A 21,056-nucleotide genomic window follows, 5' to 3' on the forward strand; every position below is an offset into this window, starting at 1 on the left:
CATGTTTCCATATATTCACCAAACCATGGACACGAGACATTTTCGGTAGGTTCTAGATCCTAGCACAATTTTCCAACCTGAGTGTCTATAGTTTGTTATTCTCTTTTGTCCCCATTTTCTCCAATTTACCATGACATAACCCCCATCTAATTTCTGTTCTAAAGCCTAGAAATCTAAATTGTTTTCGATTTTACGTTTATATATTTGAAATGTCCATTTTTTAATATGAAGACACACACAATAGATGGACATTTTCATTTCAAAATAATAAAACATTTATTTCCGCCCACCGTGTTAATCATCCCTTGCCTTTAACATAACATATGTTTTCCGAAAAAGAAGAAGAACTCAAATTGTCGATAATGACGCATAAACAACTATCGATTATTTGCCTGCTCTAGCCAGAAATTTGTTTTGATTGTCGTCAGCAGCAACAACAACAACAACACACCTTACTGCAATTACACCTCTTTAATAAGATTATTTAAATTATTTAAAATGGAAGCTATTAAATTAAAAAGCAAAAGTTGCAACAACTCCACCCAAGAAAATGCAGCTAAAAAGAACTTGGCAGAATATTGTTTTATAAAGGCACGGCACACAATGTCACTGTCCAGTTGCACGACAACCGTCATACGGAAAGCACGAAATAAGAGAAAAACAAAAATCGGAATCGTAAAAAAGGCAGAAACGTGCAGTAAAAAACCTTCTGTGATAAATTTAATTTCAAACGGAAGTTCTAACGATTCAATGCATTGTGGGGAGTGATTGTTTTTTGGCTGCAAACGTTCTAAGAAACTTATTCCGACGCGGCAACTGGTGGTTGGTTGCGACAGAAAAAAAATCATCTAATAGAGTTCTATGAAAAGCGCGCCCAAGAAGGTGTTCGTTACGTTTGCTTCTTTGCCTCAGAGTCTCTGCATTAAGGAGTAACCTCCTAATACATTAGAAACACGCAAACATTTGGATTAAAGGAACAAAAAATGTCCGTTTATGCATGGGTAAGCAACAACAACAATTTAAGAACAACAACAGCATTTGTACTTTTGCTACTGTTGACAAATTCAATTGATAAACATTGGCCAAAACGAGGGGTAGGTTATACAGTTTACCTTGATGGCTTATATCTGGACGGGGTTAAAATAAGGAACAGTATTTGTACAACTTACATTACATGGTGGTACAGACTATTATGTCTATCTGCTTATGTTTGCAACATTAAAAATGAAGCAATATAGGCCCATAGATACTTTTAAGGATATAAAATTTTAGTTATTTTTACCGTTATAATTACTATGTTTTGGTTTCTACTCCTATTTTGATTCTTATAGGTAATTATACCCTTCACCCCACTGTGGTACAGGGTATTATGTCTTTATGCATATTTTTGTAACAGGCAAAAGGAAACGAGATAGACACATGGTTCCTTTTGAGAATATGCATAGAATCACTTTCTGAGTCGATTTATGCATGTCCGTCTGTCCGTCCGTCTGTAGATCTTAAATTGTAAACAAAGTACAGGTCGCATTTATGATCCGATTTGGATGAAATTTGGCACAAGTCACTTATTTGGCCCAAGGACGAACCCTATTGAAATTGGGAAAAATCGGTTCAGATTTAGATATAGCTCCCATATATATATTTCGTCCGATTTAATGTAAACGGTCCCTATATATCTTTCGATTTGCACGAAATTTGGCACAGCGTAATGAATTAGGTCTAGAATGATGTGTGTAAAATTCATAAAAATCGGTTCAGATTTAGATATAGCTCCCATATATATTTTCGTCCGATTTAAGGTAAATGGGGCACCAAAGTCCCTCTATATCTTTCGATTTGCATGAAATTTGGCATAGAGTACTGAATTAGGTGCAGTATGATGGGTGCCAAGTTTCGAGAAAATCGGTTCAGATTTAAATATAGCTCCCATATATAGTTTCGTCCGATTTAAGGTAAATGGTACACCAAAGTCCCTATATATCATTCGATTTGCACGAAATTTTGCATAGAGTACTGAATTAGGTCCAGAATGATGTGTGCCAAGTTTCGAGAAAATCGGTTCAGATTTAGATATAGCTCCCATATATGGTTTCGTCCGATTTAAGGTTAATGGTACACCAAAGTCCCTATATATCTTTCGATTTGCACGAAATTTGGCAGAGAGTATTGAATTAGGTCCAGAATGATGTGTGCAAAGTTTCGTGGAAATCGGTTCAGATTTAGATATAGCATCCATATATAGTTTTTTCCGATTCTATGTAAATGGTGCACCAATGTTCCTACATACCTTTCGATTTACATGAAATTTGGCATAGAGTACTGAATTAGGTCCAGAATGATATGTGCCAAGTTTCGAGAAAATCGGTTCAGATTTAGATATAGCTTCCATAAATAGTTTCGTCCTTTTTAAGGTAAATGGTGCACCAAAGTCCCTATATATCTTTCGATTTGCATGAAATTTGGCACAGCGTACTGAATTAAGTCTTGAATGATGTGCGCTAAGTTGCTGAAAAAAATGGTTCTGGTTTCGATATACCTGCCACATATTCATATATGTTCGTCCGATTTTACATAAATGGTGCACCAACCTTCTAATGTTGGTCCGATTAACACGATTTTTTGCACAACGTATCAAGTTGGAACTTGAATAACGTTATTGCGTTATGTTGAAATTGATGTAGATACTGTCATAGCTTCCATATGTATTTTGAATGGATGTCTAAATGAAATTAAAATTTTAACAGTGCGGCGAGCGAATAGCATGTATTAATTTTGCTATAAGTCGTTTTTCATAAATTTGTCCCATGGTACGAAGTCGACTTTAAATCTGCCCGAATGAAATTAAATTTATCATAGGTTGCAGAAATACTTGCGTATGTTCCTTGGAGGGGATACATATGTTCAATATGCCCAAAGTGGTGAAGGGTATCATATAGTCGGCCCAGCCCGACTTTACTGCTTTTCTTACTGGTTTTTTAGATAAATTATGCCAGGTTTGTTTGGATGGATTTATCAAAATAACATGTGTCTGGTTTTAAATTTTGACTTACTGTCAAAAAATATAAAAATGGCTAGATACAAATACAGTACTCCGATAAAACAGCTAATTGCCAGTGGTGGAAAAAGTTATCACAAAAAATTATTTGGGAGAAATAATCTATGAATAAATCAGTAATTTCACTGATCAACAAATTGTCATAGTAGTAAAAAATCCCAATTTTAAAGTTCTACGGAATTGGTGTGAGGGTTATCGTTGGATAGAAAAGGAGAGCATGGACGAGCCATTGTAGCAGTTCTACATGCCCGAATTGGCTTTCTCAAAAGCTCATATTCATTGGAAATCGACTTAAATCCATTATTTTTTGATCATTTCTCCGATAAAATCGGAGGAATTATCGAAGTTGGCCGGCATGTTAGCAGTCGTAACATCGCCCAGGAGCTAAAAATCGACCAAAAAATTGTTTTAAACCATTTACATAAATCTGGATTCAAAAAGAAGTTCCATGTTTGGGTGCCACACCTATAAACCGAAAAAAATGGGATGGATCGAATTACCATCTGCGAAGCCTTGGCCAAACGGAATGAAATACACCCATTTCATAAACGTATGGTGACTGGAGATATTAAGTGGATCACATACAATATCTCTTTGAGAAAATAATCATTCCAAAGAGCGGTGAAGCACCTCAAACTGTGGCCAAACCATGACTAACGTCCAGGAAGTTTTTGCTATGCATTTGGTGGGACAGGAAGGGGATTATTTGTTATGAGTTGCTACCATATGGCCAAACGCTGATCTATACTGTCAACAACTGGACCGATTGAAGATAGCAATAGACCAGCAACAGCCAGAATTGGCCAACAGGAGAGGTGTCGTGTTCCACCAGGACAACGCTAGGCCACACACATCTACAGTTACTCGCCAGAAACTTCGGGAGCTTGGTTGGGAAGTTTTAATGGCGGATGCATTAAAACTTCACAGTCCGGATTTAGCACCAAGCGACTATAATCTTTTTCTTGCATTGCAAAATTTCTTTAACCCTTTGAGCCTCGAATTTTTTCCCGCAATCTTAGAACAAATTTCTGTTCACAGATTTAATGCAACTATCCTAAATAGGATAGACACAAAATTTTACATCGATATATCCTTGCAGATACAGTACATTCTTTAGGAAAAATTAAAGTCCAATATCAAGAAAACCAAATGCAAAATCGTCTGAAAAATCATTTTAAATTATCCTCTGTATTCAATTTTACAAGAATCAAAAATAATTCTGAGGGTAGAATTTGTACAATTTGAATACGAAGCGATTTAAATAATTTGGACTGTATACACAAATTAGTACTGTACACAAATTTACCCTCTTCTCTATATTGAAAAGCTCATAACTTTACCAAATTTTTGAATTTTTTTTATGTTTTTTTTTTGATATGTGTCGTTCATAATCAGGTCTTGACATATGAAATCCAAAAAATATATATCTACTAGCTGCATATAAAATATAAGCTCTAAAACATTTTGTTGCCTGTGGGCAACATTGGGCCACAAAGGGTTAATGATAAAAATTTGGTATGTAGGGAAGATTGTGAAAATCCTACTCATAGAGTTGTATTATGAAGTTACTTTTTAAAATGGCAACAAATCATACAACAAAAAGGTGCATATTAGGTCCAAATCGGACATTCCGAAGCATGTTAAATAAAGTCCTATTATAGTTCATATAAAAATAATGGATTTCTTTTTCCCCAACCTAATATTATGTCCTAAGGTGACTTTAAGTTTAATATTAAAGGCACATTTACGAAAAAAGTACCGTGATTTCGATTATTATGGAATTTGATCTATTTACGAGATTTATGAGGTAATGGATCTGATTGATTGTACAAATCTGTTGAAAACCGCTTAGATTCCTTCCGCTGAATAAAATGTACGCTTGTTTGGGTGTTTAAATTTGACAATAACTTCAAACAAACACCGAACTATATCAAAATGGCCAACCCAATTATGAAACTTACACCCTATGGAAAAATCTTTGGAGTACCATAGATAACAAAATCAAAACATATTCAGAAGCAAACAAACATAACCTCTTCCCAAAGGTTCAGGATGCAAGGAATAGTATAACCAAGGATCAAATTGATTCAATTCCTCGCAAGTGTGCTGCAGTAATAAAACATAATGGTTACGCTGTCGACTACTAGCTAAATTTACTTATTTAATAGAAAAAAAGAAAAACGTTGCATTAATTTCGTGCAAATCGAAAGGTATATAGGATAGGGACTTTGGTACACCATTTACATATATATAGAAGCTATATTCTGAACTTATTTCCACAAAACTATTCGCACATCATTCTACACTTCATTCAGTTCGCTGTGCCAAATTTCCTGCAAATCAAAAGGTACATATGGACTTTGGTACACCCTTTACATTAAATCGGAAGATAATATATATGGGAGCTATATCTAAATCTGAACCGATTTTTAAGAAACTTACCACACATAATTCTAGGATCAATTCAATACGCCAAATTTCGTGCATATAGAATAAACTGTGCTAAATTCTATCCAATTCGAATCATAACTGCCACCTGTACTTTGCTCACAAAAATACATGGACGGACATGTATAAATCGACTCAGAAAGTGATTCTATGCGTATTCTCAAATGGGATGTGTCTATCTCGTTTCCTTTTGCCTGTTACAAACATATGCACATAGACATAATACCCTGCACCACAGTGTGGTGAAGTGTATAATAATTTGTTGTAGGTCGATTTGATGCCCATTGAGAATAGAAACTAGTGAGCGGAGCAGTATAGTCGGACGGGTCCGACCACACGATACCCTACACAACTACTCTAACTTTCTGCGGAGTTTTATTCCGATCCTTGGCAATATTTTGCGATATTTGCACCCTCTTGACCGACTTGTGATCAACAAATATTATTCATATTCAGTAAAACCCTTCTAATTACATGTCAAGATTCCTTTTACCGTGGGTTGTAATGGGAATCTGTATTGTAAAGGGAATCGAAAAAAAACCAAAAAATTAAGTTTTCGTTCCACTTCATCCCAATATTATTATCTGATCATCACCGAAAATTATAGGCGTTGTCCTTGACCATACCAGGATCCTCATGGAAAGTTTCAAAGCGGTAATGAGTTACTAAGTAATATATGAATACGTAAGCACCTGTAAATATTTAAGAGTAACTCCCACATCCGAGTACATACGACAATATAATTGGTATCATTTAAAAGGTCAATCACTTCTCTTGGACATACTATCAACTTATTGAGTCTATGTCCTTCGGGAGTAAATATATACGCCACAGAAAACAAATTTTGTTTTTTTTTTTACACAAAAGTCAGGTTCCATTGGATCCGTTAAATAATGGCCGATCTTTATTAAAAAAAGCATGCTAATTCTTTGGCCCGATGCCCTTTTCAATGTAAAAATTCGCGATGTGTGGACCATAATTGCGGCATCTGGAGCGACGAGAAAAGTGTTTGGTCCATATGATGCCCTAAATATTAACCGATCTTTACCAAAAACAATAGGGATCTTCATTGGCCAGAACCCATCCTACATGCAAAATTTCGTGAAGATTGGCCCATAACTGAGGCCTGTATCGTGTTTACAAGTTATAACAGACAGACGGACGGACGGACGGACACACATTCCTAGATAGACTCAGCTAGTCGAGATATGACGATCGGTATACATAAAGTTAGGTCTAGGACCAATATTTTGAGGCGTTACAAACTCTTGGGCTGCACAAAGCTATAATACCCTGACAATATAGTTGTGTAGGGTATAAATACTAAATTCCCGTACCATTGGTTAAGGAGATACTGATATATGGGGGCAATCCTCATTTTTCCGTTCTGTTCATAAACCATTGTAAATTTATATATGATTCTCAGAAACTACATTATGCCATACCTATTATACACATCCCTCTTTCCAGTCATTATTGTTTTGGTTTCCATTGCAACTACTAATGTGTACAGCTAACATTTTACAGTATTTGCAATGTAAATTAATTTCTTTAGTAGTAAAAACGCATAAACTTTACACTCATTCTTGGCATGCAACTAGACTGAAGGGAGACTTGCTGCATTAGCCGGCGTCCTGTCCTGCTTGCCAGCCAACCAACATTAAGGACAATCGACGAACTTAATAAATGAACTAATCTCAATTACTTTATGACTTCCCTTTTGGATTACCATTTCATTTAAATATCGTTTTCATTTTGCAGGGAGCCAATTCGCATGGCCAACTTGGCCTTGGTCATGAATCGGAAATGTGCACAACACCACAATTATTAAGGAAATACTCATTCACACCGTCCAGTGTGCGATCCATACAAGGTGGCGGCGGTCATGTGCTAGTTTTAGATGCCTGTGGTCAAGTTCATGCTTGTGGCTGGAATAATCGAGGTCAACTGGGTTTGGATTTGATGCGAGATTGTGTTAGTGAATTTAAGACAATACCGGGAAAGTTTTTCGATGTAAGAAGTTAACTCGGGAAATAAAAGAATAGCAAATTGTTAATCAAGTGAATTCCATTTCTAGGATGTTGCTGTCGATGTTATTGCCTGTGGTTGGGATATATCTGGCTGTATAACAATGTCGCGTAAACTATATGTTTGGGGTTCCAATGCCTTCCAGCAGTTGGGTATTTGTCAACGTGGTTTCACTTCTATACGCAAACCGTTTCACATGCAATTGCCTCGAAATGATATTCCTGTGCGTGTAACCTTTGGTATGCGCCACACCGCCGTACTTACAGACGATTCGAAAATTTACGTATATGGACGTTTGCGAGCTGCTGATAGTTGCCCTGAAGAATTAAATATTATAAAAATTAGTCAAAGTGCCATGGTTGTAAAACTTTTACCACGACTAAGTTCCGAGCTAAGAATTCAAAATATTTCGAGTGGTCAGAATCATTTAATGATGCATTTGGCACCGACCGAAGATCAACCGGAAAATAATGCACCATCCCGTAGAGTTCTAATATTGGGTGATAATAAATTTGGTCAGGCAAATGCCTTTCAGTTTGATGAGGAAATTACACAAATCGCCACTGGATGGACTCATAATGCGGTCATGTTAAAGGATCTACGTATTATGATGTGGGGTCGTAATTGTTATGGCCAATTAGGTTTGGGTTCATACACCGAAAATCATCCGACACCAATGGAACTGAAGTTGTCACATGCTATATTACCGAAGGAAATCCATTTGGGATCTGAACATGGTTTAATAATGACCAAAGAGGGTGATGTTCTTACATGGGGTTGGAATGAACATGGTAATTGTGGCAATGATTCGACGCATAATCTGTAAGTTAAGATTGGTTTTATTTTTTTATATTTTTGTATTTATTAATTTATTTGATTCATTGCATTATTTTTCAGCTCCAAACCAAGTATGGTTGATTTGCCTACCTCTTGTAAAACCGTTGGAACTGGTGCTGGATTTTGTATGGTTATATGTGATAGAACTAATTAAATTGTTGTAATTTGTTGTTGTTTTGGATTAAGACAAAGAACAGTTGTATATGTTGTAGGTATTGTATTAAGCTTTAAGTAAAAAAATATTTACTTTTTTGATAGCTTTGTATGTTTTCAAGTAAGTTTTATGCACAATAAATTAACAAAATAATTTATCAAACAATGTACCAAGACACATTTTACTGCAGTACGAGCAAAGGGCCACAAGGAATCGTAAATTATATTCACTTTTGAGGGCGATTTTTTATAAAATTAAAAAAAATAAAAGGTAGGTTTCTTTAGATTGGGAACACCTAGAAACATTGAACCAAAATATCAAATTACAGTCAATTCCATTGCAAAACTAAACTAAAAAAAACTAGACTAAAATGTTTGTATATCGTTTATCATCTGTCCGTCTGTCCATTGTAATTTGTAATCTGATTATCATGATCCGAATCAAATGATGATTGAAAAAATTATCTTCTGAAAACACAACATTAGCACTATTTTAAATAAACGATTCAGTATGTGTGGGCATCTTTCAATAATATCCCTTGATGAATTCTGGAAATTTTGTATGTATATCTGGCATAAGTTTACTTCTATTGGTTTTGGTAGTGTCCGGTTTATATTTAGAGGCCACAATTATGACCCAAACCCAGGAAATAGTAATATACCATATTTATAGTTCATATAACATATATATAGTTCACGTGGAGAAGTTACATATAGTGTCAATTTTCAAATGTTTTACTCCCTTCATCATAAAGTGGAGTGTATATTCCATTTGTCACAGCCCTTTCTGACTCATTTCTTTTAGCTTGTCGTGCATCTACAAACTCTTGAGACAATGCATACATTTAACATAGATGTGTAGGGTATACAAACATTTTGTTCTGATTGGTTGAATCATTTCTTGTAAATTAAAAAACCTTTCACGAAAATCTTTCCAGTTTTTGATTCCTGTTCATTTTTATTATTTAGATATTTTGGTTATTTGAAGTAAAATTAGAAAAAAATCACGAAACTTCAGTTTTATCTACAAAAATGAATTAATTTTTTAAGGCGAATTAAAAATTACAACAATTTGTTTTGACATTCAATGTTACAATCAACTGGGTCGATGCGACTACCTAATATATCTACCTTGGATAATTCGTTTGGAAAATGTGTCTAAAAATCTTGAAATGATGATGACAGATTATAGAAATAGATGACAGATAGAGGACATAAAATTTATAGATGACAGCCAGGTTAAAATAGATTATTCTCCTCTTAAATAGAGGACGTATGGTCACCTTACTGTATGGGATATAAACTATCATTTTATTGTCAAATAACGTCTCTCTCGTTAAATACACCACAGTTAAAGCACTGGAAGATTTACTGTTGAATAGTAGGCGTTCATGTCTACAGGCAGTGCTCAGGATGCACTTTCCCAACCCCTTCAGGTTTTTGATGATGTTGTAGTTTAAAGCAGGTTCTATAGTTGAAATGAAGTTTAGAATCGGTGGAAAGTGAGCACCCACTAATCTGTGCCGTCTGGAGGCCACAACTGGACAGCGACATAGGAGTATACAGTAATTAGTAACATGGTCCCACTGATATTGCAATGACCAGTAATAACTCCTGTCATTACTCTAATTTCAGCTTTTCTCAGGTTCAACAGTGAGTTGGTTCTTTTGGCTGACAGAGTCCGCAAGATAGATCTTGACAAATTGCACCTAGGCTTGTGGTGCCAAAGTTCCGGAAAAGGTCTGTATAAGAAGTCAGGCCGTCCAGGAGAGGGTTACTAAGGTTCCAGTCGTCTCTATTGAGGATAACAAAATCTACATCGTCAAATCTCAGAACTGGTGATAGCCGCTTAGACCAACGTGTAAGGTCCAATGTGAAACCTTATTTAAGAATAATCATTGTACTCTTGAGAGGAAAAACAAAGAAGTGTATGTTAGCAAAAAATAATAATATTATTTAATACTCCTACTAAAGGATCGGATAAACCAGTAAGGAAAGTAGTAAAGTCGGACGGGCCGACTATATGATACCCTTCACCACTATGGTATATTAAAGAGGACTATTAGCATGAAATTGGATGAAATAAAATATGTGATATTTATATAAATGTGAATCTACCTAGATCTATCCATAAAGTATGTAAATCGACTTCAAACAAATATAAATAGGTCATCCGTTGGGCTATGTCTGTACTTCTAGAAAACGCAACTATATAATTTTATGCTCAATTTTGTACGATGTGCAAACTTTGATGTCAATCTGACTAACATGAGGAGTTTAATATGGTGCGTCAATTACTTCAAATCAATCTATAATAAAAAGGGCTATATCTATCTAAATCTGGACCGATTTTCACGAAACTTGGCAGACATCATTCTAGACCTAAATGATAAGACTGTACCAAATTTCGTGCAAATCGAAGGATATATAGGGACTGTGTTGCACCATTTACATGAAATCGGACGAAACTATATATGGGAGCTATATCTAAATCTTAACCGATTTTCTCGAAAGTTGGCAGACGTCATTCTAGGCTCAATTCAGTACGTTATGCCAAATTTCGTGCAAATCGAAAGATATATAGGGACTTTGGGGCACCATTTACATGAAATCGGACGAAACTATATATGGGAGCTATATCTAAATCTGGACCGACTTTCTCGAAACTTGGCAGACATCATTCTAGACCTAAGTTATTAGGCTGTACCAAATTTCGTGCAAATCGAAAGATATATAGGGACCTTGGGGCACCATTTACATGAAATCGGACGAAACTATATATGGGAGCTATATCTAAATCTGGACCGAGTTTCTCGAAACTTGGCAGACATCATTCTAGACCTAAGTGATTAGGCTGTACCAAATTTCGTGCAAATCGAAATATATATAGGGATTTTGGTGCACCATTTACACGAAATCGGACGAAACTATATATGGGAGCTATATCTAAATCTGGACCGATTTTCTCGAAACTTCGTAGACATCATTCTAGACTCAATTCAGTACGTTATGCCCAATTTCGTGCAAATCGAAAGATATATAGCGAATTTGGTGCACCATTTACATGAAATCGGACGAAACTATATATGGGAGCTATATCTAAATCTGGACCGATTTTCACGAAACTTGGCAGACATCATTCTAGACCTAAATGATTAGGCTGTACCAAATTTCGTGCAAATCGAAAGATATATAGCGACTTTGGTGCACCATTTACATGAAATCGGACGAAACTATATATGGGAGCTATATCTAAATCTGGACCGATATTCTCGAAACTTGGCAGACACCACTCGAGGCTTAATTCAGTGCGTTATGCAAAATTTCGTGCAAATCGAAAGATATATAGGGACTTTGGGGCACTATTTACATGAAATCGGACGAAACTATATATGGGAGTTATATCTAAATCTTGACCGATTTTCACGAAACTTGGCAGACATCATTCTAGACCTAATTCATTATGCTGTACCAAATTTCGTGCAAATCGAAAGATATATAGGGACCGTTTACATTAAATCGGTTAAATATATATATGGGAGCTATATCTAAATCTGAACCGATTTTTCCCAATTTCAATAGGGTTCGTCCTTGGGCCAAACAAATGAGCTGTGCCAAATTTCATCCAATTCGGATCATAAATGCGACCTGTACTTTGCTCACAAAAATACATGGACAGACAGACGGACGGACGGACGGACATGCATAAATCGAATCGAAAGTGATTCTATGCATATTCTCAAAAGGAACCATGTGTCTATCTCGTTTCCTTTTGCCTGTTACAAACATATGCACAAAGACATAATACCCTGTACCACAGTGTGGTGAAGGGTATAATAATTGTTTATGGAATTTTGTTACCCAATTCGAACTCTAAATATAAAATAACAGATAATTGGGTGGGAAAATGTGTCTAAAAATCCTGAAAATACATTTTCTAAATATTTCACTGAAATTTCATAAAATGTAGATGACAGATTATAGAAATAGATGACAGAAAGAGGACATAAAATTTATAGATGACAGCCAGTTAAAATAGATTGTCCTCTTAAATAGAGGACGTATGGTCACCTTATTGTAGGGGATATAAACTATCACTTTATTATCAAATAACGTCTCTCTCGTTAAATACACCACAGTTAAAGCACTGAAAGATTTACTGTTGAATAGTAGGGGCGATCATGTCTACAGGCAGTGCTCAGGATGCACTTTCCCAATCCCTTCAGGTTTCTGATGATGTTTTAGTTTAAAGCATGTTCTATAGTTGAAATGAAGTTTAGAATCGGTGGAAAGTGAGCACACACTAATCTGTGCCGTCTGGAGGCCATAATTGGACAGTGACATAGGAGTATACAGTAATTTGTAACATGGTCCCACTGATATTGCAATGATCCGTAATAACTCCTGTCATTACTCTAATTTCAGCTTTTCTGAGGTTCCACAGTGAGTTGGTTCTTTTGTCTGACAGAGTCGGCAAGATAGATCTTGACACATTGCACCTAGGCTTGTTGTGTCAAAGTTCCGGAAAAGGTGACAGATGGGTGGTTTGGTTGAGTCATCGTTAGCTGTTAGTGTTTCCAAAACTACTCTACACTCGAGGACGACCTTGATGTACGGTGACTATCCACAAAGATAGTCACCGGTTCAACGATCTCTGCATCCAGAATTTGTATAAATTCACCTGCCTTCCAAATCGCGAAGATTTCTGCTTGGAAAACTCTACAATTGCTATCGAACTTGTAGGTAAGCTCAAGGCTTAGCCCTTCACAGTAGACGCCGGTCCCTGTACCTTCTTCCATCTGGGATCTGTCTGTATAAGAAGCCAGACCGTCCAGGAGAGGGTTACTAAGGTTCCAGTCGTCTCTATTGTGGATAACAAAATCTACATCGTCAAATCTCAGAACTGGTGATAGTCGCTTAGACCAACGTGTAAGTTCCAATGTGAAACCTTATTTAAGTATAATCATTGTACTCTTAGGAGGAAAAACAAAGAAGTTTATGTTTGCAAAAAAAAAAAAAAAAAAATAATAATAAAATAAATAAATAATAATAATGTTATTTATTACTCCTACTAAAGGATCGGATAAATAATGAAAAGCACGATGAATGTCAAAAAATTTAGTCTTGTGGTATTAGGTTTATGGTTAAAGAAAATAAGGATGAAAAAGGTAGATCATTCTAAGTTTCTTTAAAGTCGGTTCAGATTTAGATATAGCTCCACTATATACTTTCATCCAATTTTATGTGAATGACATACCAAAGCCCTAATATTTCGTTCTATTTGCACTGAATTGTGTCTGGAATGGTGTGTGTTAAGTTTCGTTGAAATAGGCTCAGATTTATATACAGTCCCCATATACATTTTCGCCCGATTTAATGTAAATGGTGCACTAAACTGCCAATATTTATCCGATTGAGAACAAATTGGGAATAACATACCGTATTGAGTCATTGAACCAATAAATTGATCAATTTGATCTTTGGGAATATTATTCCTTGCATCCCGAAAATATACATATATGAGAGCTATACCTAAATCTGAATCGATTTTCACGAAATTTAACACACATAGAAAAAAAAATTTAGGGGTGCTCAATTAACATAAAATCGGACAAAAAATATATGTGGGAGCTATACCTAAATCTGAACCGATTTTCACGAAACTTAACACACATCATTCTAGACTAATTGCAATCGAAAGAAATATTGGGGCTATTTACATAAAAATGGGCGAAAATATATATGGGATCTATATCTAAATCAGAAGCGATTTCAACGAAACTTGACACGCTAAAAATCGGACGAAAACATATATGGGAGCTATATATAAATCTGAACCGATTTCAATAAAATTATTATTTACTTCATAATAAATTTTTCATTAATGCTTTTGTTTTTTAAGGGGACCCCCCCCCCCCCCCCATTCTCGGTGTCAAAAATTTTTTTGATTTAATTCGAATCTACTCTATTCTATTCTAGAATGTTCCTACAAAATTTCAAGTGAAAATCTCAAGAACTCTTGAAGATATAGCCGATTTATTGTGTCAGCATCAAGTGACGGCTAAAGGGCTTCTCAAACTTTAAACACGTTTTTCTCAAAACGAATGGCGGGCACGATAACTCAGAAACTAATAATCCAATCGGTTTCAAATTTTGACACGTTTCTCTGGGAGTGTGTAGCTCTCGTATGAACTAGGATAAAGCCAATCGGTGAAGATCTTCCTTATTTTTTAACTTTGTTTGTGGTAAAAAATAGGCGATTTTCCAAAAAAAAATTTCAAAGTTCCGCCATTTTGTTAATTGTTGTGCGAAGTCAATAATCCTAGTTCATACGAGAGCCAGACATGTCGTCTTTCTAACACAGTTGGAATTTTCGGATTCCGATGTTCCAGTGAGGAGTTATCATGCCCGCCATCGAAAATATGGACTTTTCTTTGAACCCAAAAAACAACAAAACAACAACAACAAATTTTGGTAAATTATTTTTCTTCCTTTTTACATCTTCAAATATATATGTGCCAAGTTACAAACCTTAACAAGCATTGGTATTCATTTATCAGCCCATTTAAAATCTTAAAAATAAAAAATCGAGTGAATAAAATATCCGCTTTAAAACTGAAAAAATTAACACGATACCCTTATTTTTAAAAAAGTTGTGCCGCATTTATTAACCTTGCAATTTATATTTTTTCATCCGATTTTATATAAACGTATTGAATTCAGTCTATAATAAAGTGTGTTAAGTTTCATTGAAATCGGAACCTATATAACTCCGTTTTTTTGTAAATTCCGCACCAAACTCCCAAGTTTTTTTTCTATTGAGACGAAAAATGTCGATAACATATTGAATTGAGTCTACCACGAAGTGTATAACGTTTCGTTAATTTCGGTTCTTTTTTAGATGTATCTCCTATATATTTTCGTCCGATTTCATGAAATTGTGCCTTAAATACCCAAGGAATGTTCGATTCAGATACAGCATACTGAATGGTAAAATGGTTCACCATAGACCCCGATTCTCATAAAATTTAGCATGTCATTCTGAAATGTTTATGAGTTGATTTAAATTGGTACATATATCACTATACTAATAAAAGAGTAAAGTGATTGACTGACTGACTGATTTAACGATTCATCAACGCGCAGACGAAACGGCTGAAGCTAGAATCTTGAAATTTTGGGTGAGGGTAGTACTAAATGTGATACCATTTGTATTTGGCGAGCTAGAACTCTGAAATTTGGTTTGATGGTCGTTGATGGAGTGTAGGATAGATGTACCAAAGGGTTTTTGGAAATTCGAACTATAACTATCCGAAAAGTACGACATTTGGAGTGTGAATTAAGGTGAGAATTAGGCTCCATTTAAGGAGATGGTTTGGAAAGCGTATACTCATGTGTACGAAAAGTACTATATGGTACTATATTTGGTACAAATTTAATTTGAAGATACAAATCGAGCTGGAATTTGAAATTAAAATTACCGTCGGAGTGTAGGATGGGGATATGAACGTAGTTTTGGAAATTTTTTACTTATGTGTACGAAAAGTACTAAATCGTACTATAATCGGTACAGTTTGGATTTGGGTGATCCTATAGAGCGGGAACAATGAAATTTGGAGTCAGGACCACTGTAGGGGTGTGGGATTGGGGGTCAGGATTCAGTTTAAGAAAATAATACTTATGTGTACTAAATGGTACTAAATTTGGTACAAATTGAATTTTATGTGAACCAATAGAGCTAGAATCATGAAGTTTGGAGTCAGTAAGATTGAGATATGTAGGAAGTTTTAGAAATGTGTACTACTGTGTACTAAATTTGGTACAATTTGAATTGTGAGTTGGAATCCTGAAACTTGGATTTGGGATCACTGTGGTGTAGGGTAGGTGTAGGGTTGGCGTATGTAGGAAGTTTTAGAAATTTGTACTACTATGTAATAAATAGACCTTGGATTTTGCATATTTTTTAATAATGAAGATATCGAAATTCTGATTGTAAAATATATGCAAAATATGCAAATATATGCAAAATATGCAAAAAAATATGCACGGTGTGCTAGGTCGATATGCGAGAAATATGCAAAAAATATGAAAAATATTGGCAAAAATATGCAAAATATGAGCAACATATTTCACATATGCAATTATTTTAATAAAAAAAAAAGATTTTTCATGGTAGTTTTCGAATTTGTGTGCTTTCTTTATTTTTAACCTATAGAAATCTAATTTTGTATGTATGCGTTTCATGGTTCAACTGTTAGATTTTTGGGGCATTATGAAAAATTTGCTAAATATATGTATAAAACATGCAAACATATTTAACCGTTATATGGCGATATACTAAAACGTGGACCGATATATCCCATTTCCAATACCAAACATCCTAGGAGTAATAATAATATATGTGCAAAATTTCAAAGTTCTATCTTTAATAGTGCGACCTAGCATACCGTGCATATTTTTTGCATAATTTGCATTTGCATATGTTTGCATATTTTGCATATATTTTGCATATTTTGCATATTTTTGCATATTTTGCATATGTTTTGCATATTTTGCATATTTTTGCATATTTTGCATATTTTTCATATTTTTGCATATTTTGCATATTTTTGCATATTTTTGCATATGTTTGCATATTTTGCATATATTTTGCATATTTTTGCATATTTTGCATATTTTGCATATGTTTGCATATTTTTGGATATTTTGCATATGTTTGCATATTTTGCATATATTTTGCATATTTTGCATATTTTTGCATATTTTTGCATATTTTGCATATGTTTGCATATTTTGCATATATTTTGCATATTTTTGCATATTTTGCATATTTTTGCATATTTTGCATATTTTGCATATTTTGCATATTTTGCATATTTTTGCATATTTTGCATATTTTTGCATATTTTGCATATTTTGCATATTTTTGCATATTTTGCATATTTTTCATATTTTTGCATATTTTGCATATCGACAATGCATATTTTGTATATTTTTTGCACATATTTAACGCATATCGACCTAGCATACCGTGCATATTTTTTGCATATTTTGCATATTTTTTGCATATTTTGCATATTTTTTGCATATATTTTGCATATTTTTTGCATATATTTTGCATATTTTTTGCATATATTTTGCATATTTTTTGCATATTTTTGACATGACCCCAAATATCGATAAATTAAAGCATGAAACGCCTAAATACAAAATATGAGTCCAATCGGATAAAGCATAAAAAATATGCAAAAATCCGAGGTCTAGTAATAAATATGGTACAATTTAAATTGTGGGTGAACCGAAAGAGTTGGAATCCTGAAGCATGGATTTAGGATCACTGTGGGGGTGAAGGATTGGGGTATGTAGGAAGTTTTTGAAATTTGTACAAATGTGTACCAAATTTGGTACAATTGAATTGTGGGTGAACCGGTAGAGTTTGAATTCTTAAACATAGATTTAGGATCACTGTGGGGGTGTTGGTTTGGGTTATGTAGGAAATTTTGGAAATTCGTACTACTGTGTACTAAATTTGGTACTGTGGGTCAACCGATAAAGTTCGAATGCTGAAACTTCGATTTAGGATCACTGTGGGGATGTAGGATTGGGGTATGTAGGAAGATTTGGACATTGGTACAACTATGTACTAAATTTGGTACAATTGGAATTGTGGGTGGTCCTCAAAGGATGCTATGCCTGTTCTATAGGCAGTATTTATCCGAAGTGGAGAATGGTATCATGTAGTCGCCCATGTCCGACTTTTGAGCTTTCATTACTGTTTCATTTTCCCAAATATACGACTTACTAGCAGACCATTTGTCTGGGTTTATACATGAAACTTTTTTAAGCAACTCTGCTGCTGCACTCTTCGATTCTCTTTTGAATTTCTTCCTCATTGTCATTTATTATACCTCTCTCGTCTAAAAACTCAGCAACTCTGCTTATAAAAGTTGCATGTGTAAACCCAGACTTTACAATGACATTGTCACCATATGAAGTTCCCGACATTTATAAGAAATTTTGAATACACACCACATAATGGAATGTAGAAAAAAAATAAAAGCGTTTTTACTTGGTTCAATTTAATTTCCTCGTTTAATTATTTCCTCGGACCTGGAAGGTCGGTGTCATGGTTTCATGCCATGGTTGGTGTTTAATTTAAAAATTCCTACTTCAGTTCAAATATATACTTGCCTTTGATAAGGTAACAAAGGTACCCATCTCTTAAAAGACAAAATATAAATTGACAGTTGCAAAATTCCAAAAAGAAACTTCAAATTAGGGCTATTGTTAACCGAAGATAAAATGTGTTTGAATTAATCAAAAGAAAATAGTCAACTAACCGTTACAAAAAGAAAACAACAACAGCAACAATTCAAATTTACAAAAACAAAACTGACCCACCCTACAACGGTTTGTTGCTTGGCAGCATCACTTAAGGTGAAGAGACAAATTGTCATTAGAATATTTAAAGACATTGCAAAATATGGATTTGGATCAGCAAGGTCAGCAGCTAAAGGAGACGGAGAAATTAGTTGGTGAAATGTTAAATTTTTTGGAATGTAAGTTTAAATAGAAAAATTATTTATGTATGGAAATTAAATAAAATGTTCTAATATTTTTTAGCAAGTAGTGATGATGAAATGGAGTGTGGAGTTCAAATTAGCCCGGTTAAAGTTGAGTTAAAAGAACAAGAGGAAAAGGAAATCAAAATGACCATAGAAATAGAAGAAAAAAATAAAAAAGAAATAAATGCGGAATCTGAAGAAGTTGAGGATGCTCAACAAACTTGTAAGCTACCCAAATGGAGTACAAGGGAAATTGGTATAAAAAATGAATAATTTCGAAATATTAAATAAAAATATTTCTTGGCTTTACAGCTCCAGATCTAAAGAAAACTCAATCGCTCTCGCTCTCTCCCTTCCAAGAGAGTGTTGGTGTCAAACAACAATCCATTTGGCGACCACAATTTCTCAATCATATGGACAAAACATATGGAAATGAAACAGTACCAACAATAGTAACTGACTGCAATAATAATAGTGTTCCAAAGAATGTATCATTTACCAGTTATAATGATGCCTATTCTCGTGAAATACGCCGAGCTGTATATGGAGATGCAAGTGATCATCCAGTGCCTGGTTCTAAGGAATATTATGATGCTGCACAGAATTATGCCATTTATGGTAAAGATTTTCTTGATTTTCCCACTGATTTGTCATCCGTGATGGGTAAGAAGTCATCAGTTGGAAGGGATATGGCAACATATTCAACTAATTCAGCCATGGGACAAGCGATGTCGGTTGGTTGTGGGTATAACGAGAACGCCGCAGCACAAATGGATGCTCATAATTATGGGGTAAGTTCAGTTTTGATTTAAATCTTATGAAATGGGTAAAATATTTATCTCTAGTCTGGATGTTGTAGCCTTTCTTAGTCTAATATAATTAGTTCATATTTGGATATAGAAGTCATATATAATTAAATTCGTCGCCAAAAATGAAGCGCACGTCTGTCCGATCGAGGCGAAATTTAGCACAGGCTATCGAATTGAATCTAAAATAACTAAAAACATCGTTACGCTTGACCCAAAGAACTTTTTATATACTCCGCCATGTTGTGTGCATTCAAAATTCCTTAAATCGGTTGGGATATTTATATGGCAACTATTTTATTATACCGTAAGCCTTGTATATGAAGGTATATACACCTTGATACGGCAAAAATATGCCTCATCGAAAATTGGTTTTAAAAACCATGTTTCTTTGGGCCAAATCGTTTTAAAACAACTTAGAGTCGATTTACAATTTTCCGTCCGTCTGTCGGCCCGACTGGTGTGCACAATAACTTTCGAAGAAAGTTTATGATTTCATCCAAAATTTGCAAATGGCTATGATTCTTCCAAGCATAGTTCACGTTGGAATATGGGGATTATCGGTACACTCCTTCTGTTACCTCTCCCACAAAATGGTCAAAATTTTCAATATTAATAAGTCTAATATCAGGCGAATGAAGAGTCCTATTTGAAATAAACTTTGCACAATATAATATCTTTATCAAGCCTAGATAAATAATAAAAATGGGAATCATTGGTCCATTCGTTCTGGTACCTCCCCCACAAAGGGTCAATATTCTACAATTTTGTTAGATTGAATTAAAGCCAATTGAATAATCGATTTATTCAACATTAAATCCGAAACCTCTTTGATGAAAATATAAGGTATATGTTAATTAAGCCTGTGACCTCCGCAAACCATAGACTGAAGGTATATATCTGTCAACGAAACCGACTTACACTTTCAGGAAAAAACCTTAATACCAAATAACAGCCACTTCGGTGGGAAAATGCATCCAAAGCCTTCAAAATACCGACAATGTGTGGTCGCATTATATGGGAGCTAAAAAAACGAATATTGGAAAATACCGCTATATGGTGTCTACATCTAAACATAGGTCAATATTAGAACATTTTTAGTAGAACATTTTCTCTCTTCTGAGAACCAAAAATACCAAAGCTAATTAGAATAAAAAAGTGCTC

General features: G+C 34.7%; 1 protein-coding gene across 1 annotated transcript; it reads left to right on the top strand.

Annotated features, from left to right (window-relative positions):
- The first annotated feature begins 894 nt into the window (after positions 1-894).
- On the top strand, positions 895-8,553 carry LOC133328138 (secretion-regulating guanine nucleotide exchange factor-like). The gene is made up of 4 exons (XM_061536694.1): positions 895-1,001; positions 7,265-7,516; positions 7,581-8,353; positions 8,429-8,553. Exons 1-4 carry the CDS (start codon positions 984-986, stop codon positions 8,520-8,522), a joined length of 1,137 nt encoding a protein of 378 aa, XP_061392678.1. The 5' UTR covers positions 895-983; the 3' UTR covers positions 8,523-8,553.
- The last annotated feature ends 12,503 nt before the right edge of the window (positions 8,554-21,056 follow it).

This window comes from Musca vetustissima, unplaced genomic scaffold (genome assembly GCF_032173495.1).
Source record: "Musca vetustissima isolate MV318-11 ecotype Yass unplaced genomic scaffold, APGP_CSIRO_Mvet_v1 utg147678, whole genome shotgun sequence".
Lineage (NCBI taxonomy): Eukaryota > Metazoa > Arthropoda > Insecta > Diptera > Muscidae > Musca > Musca vetustissima.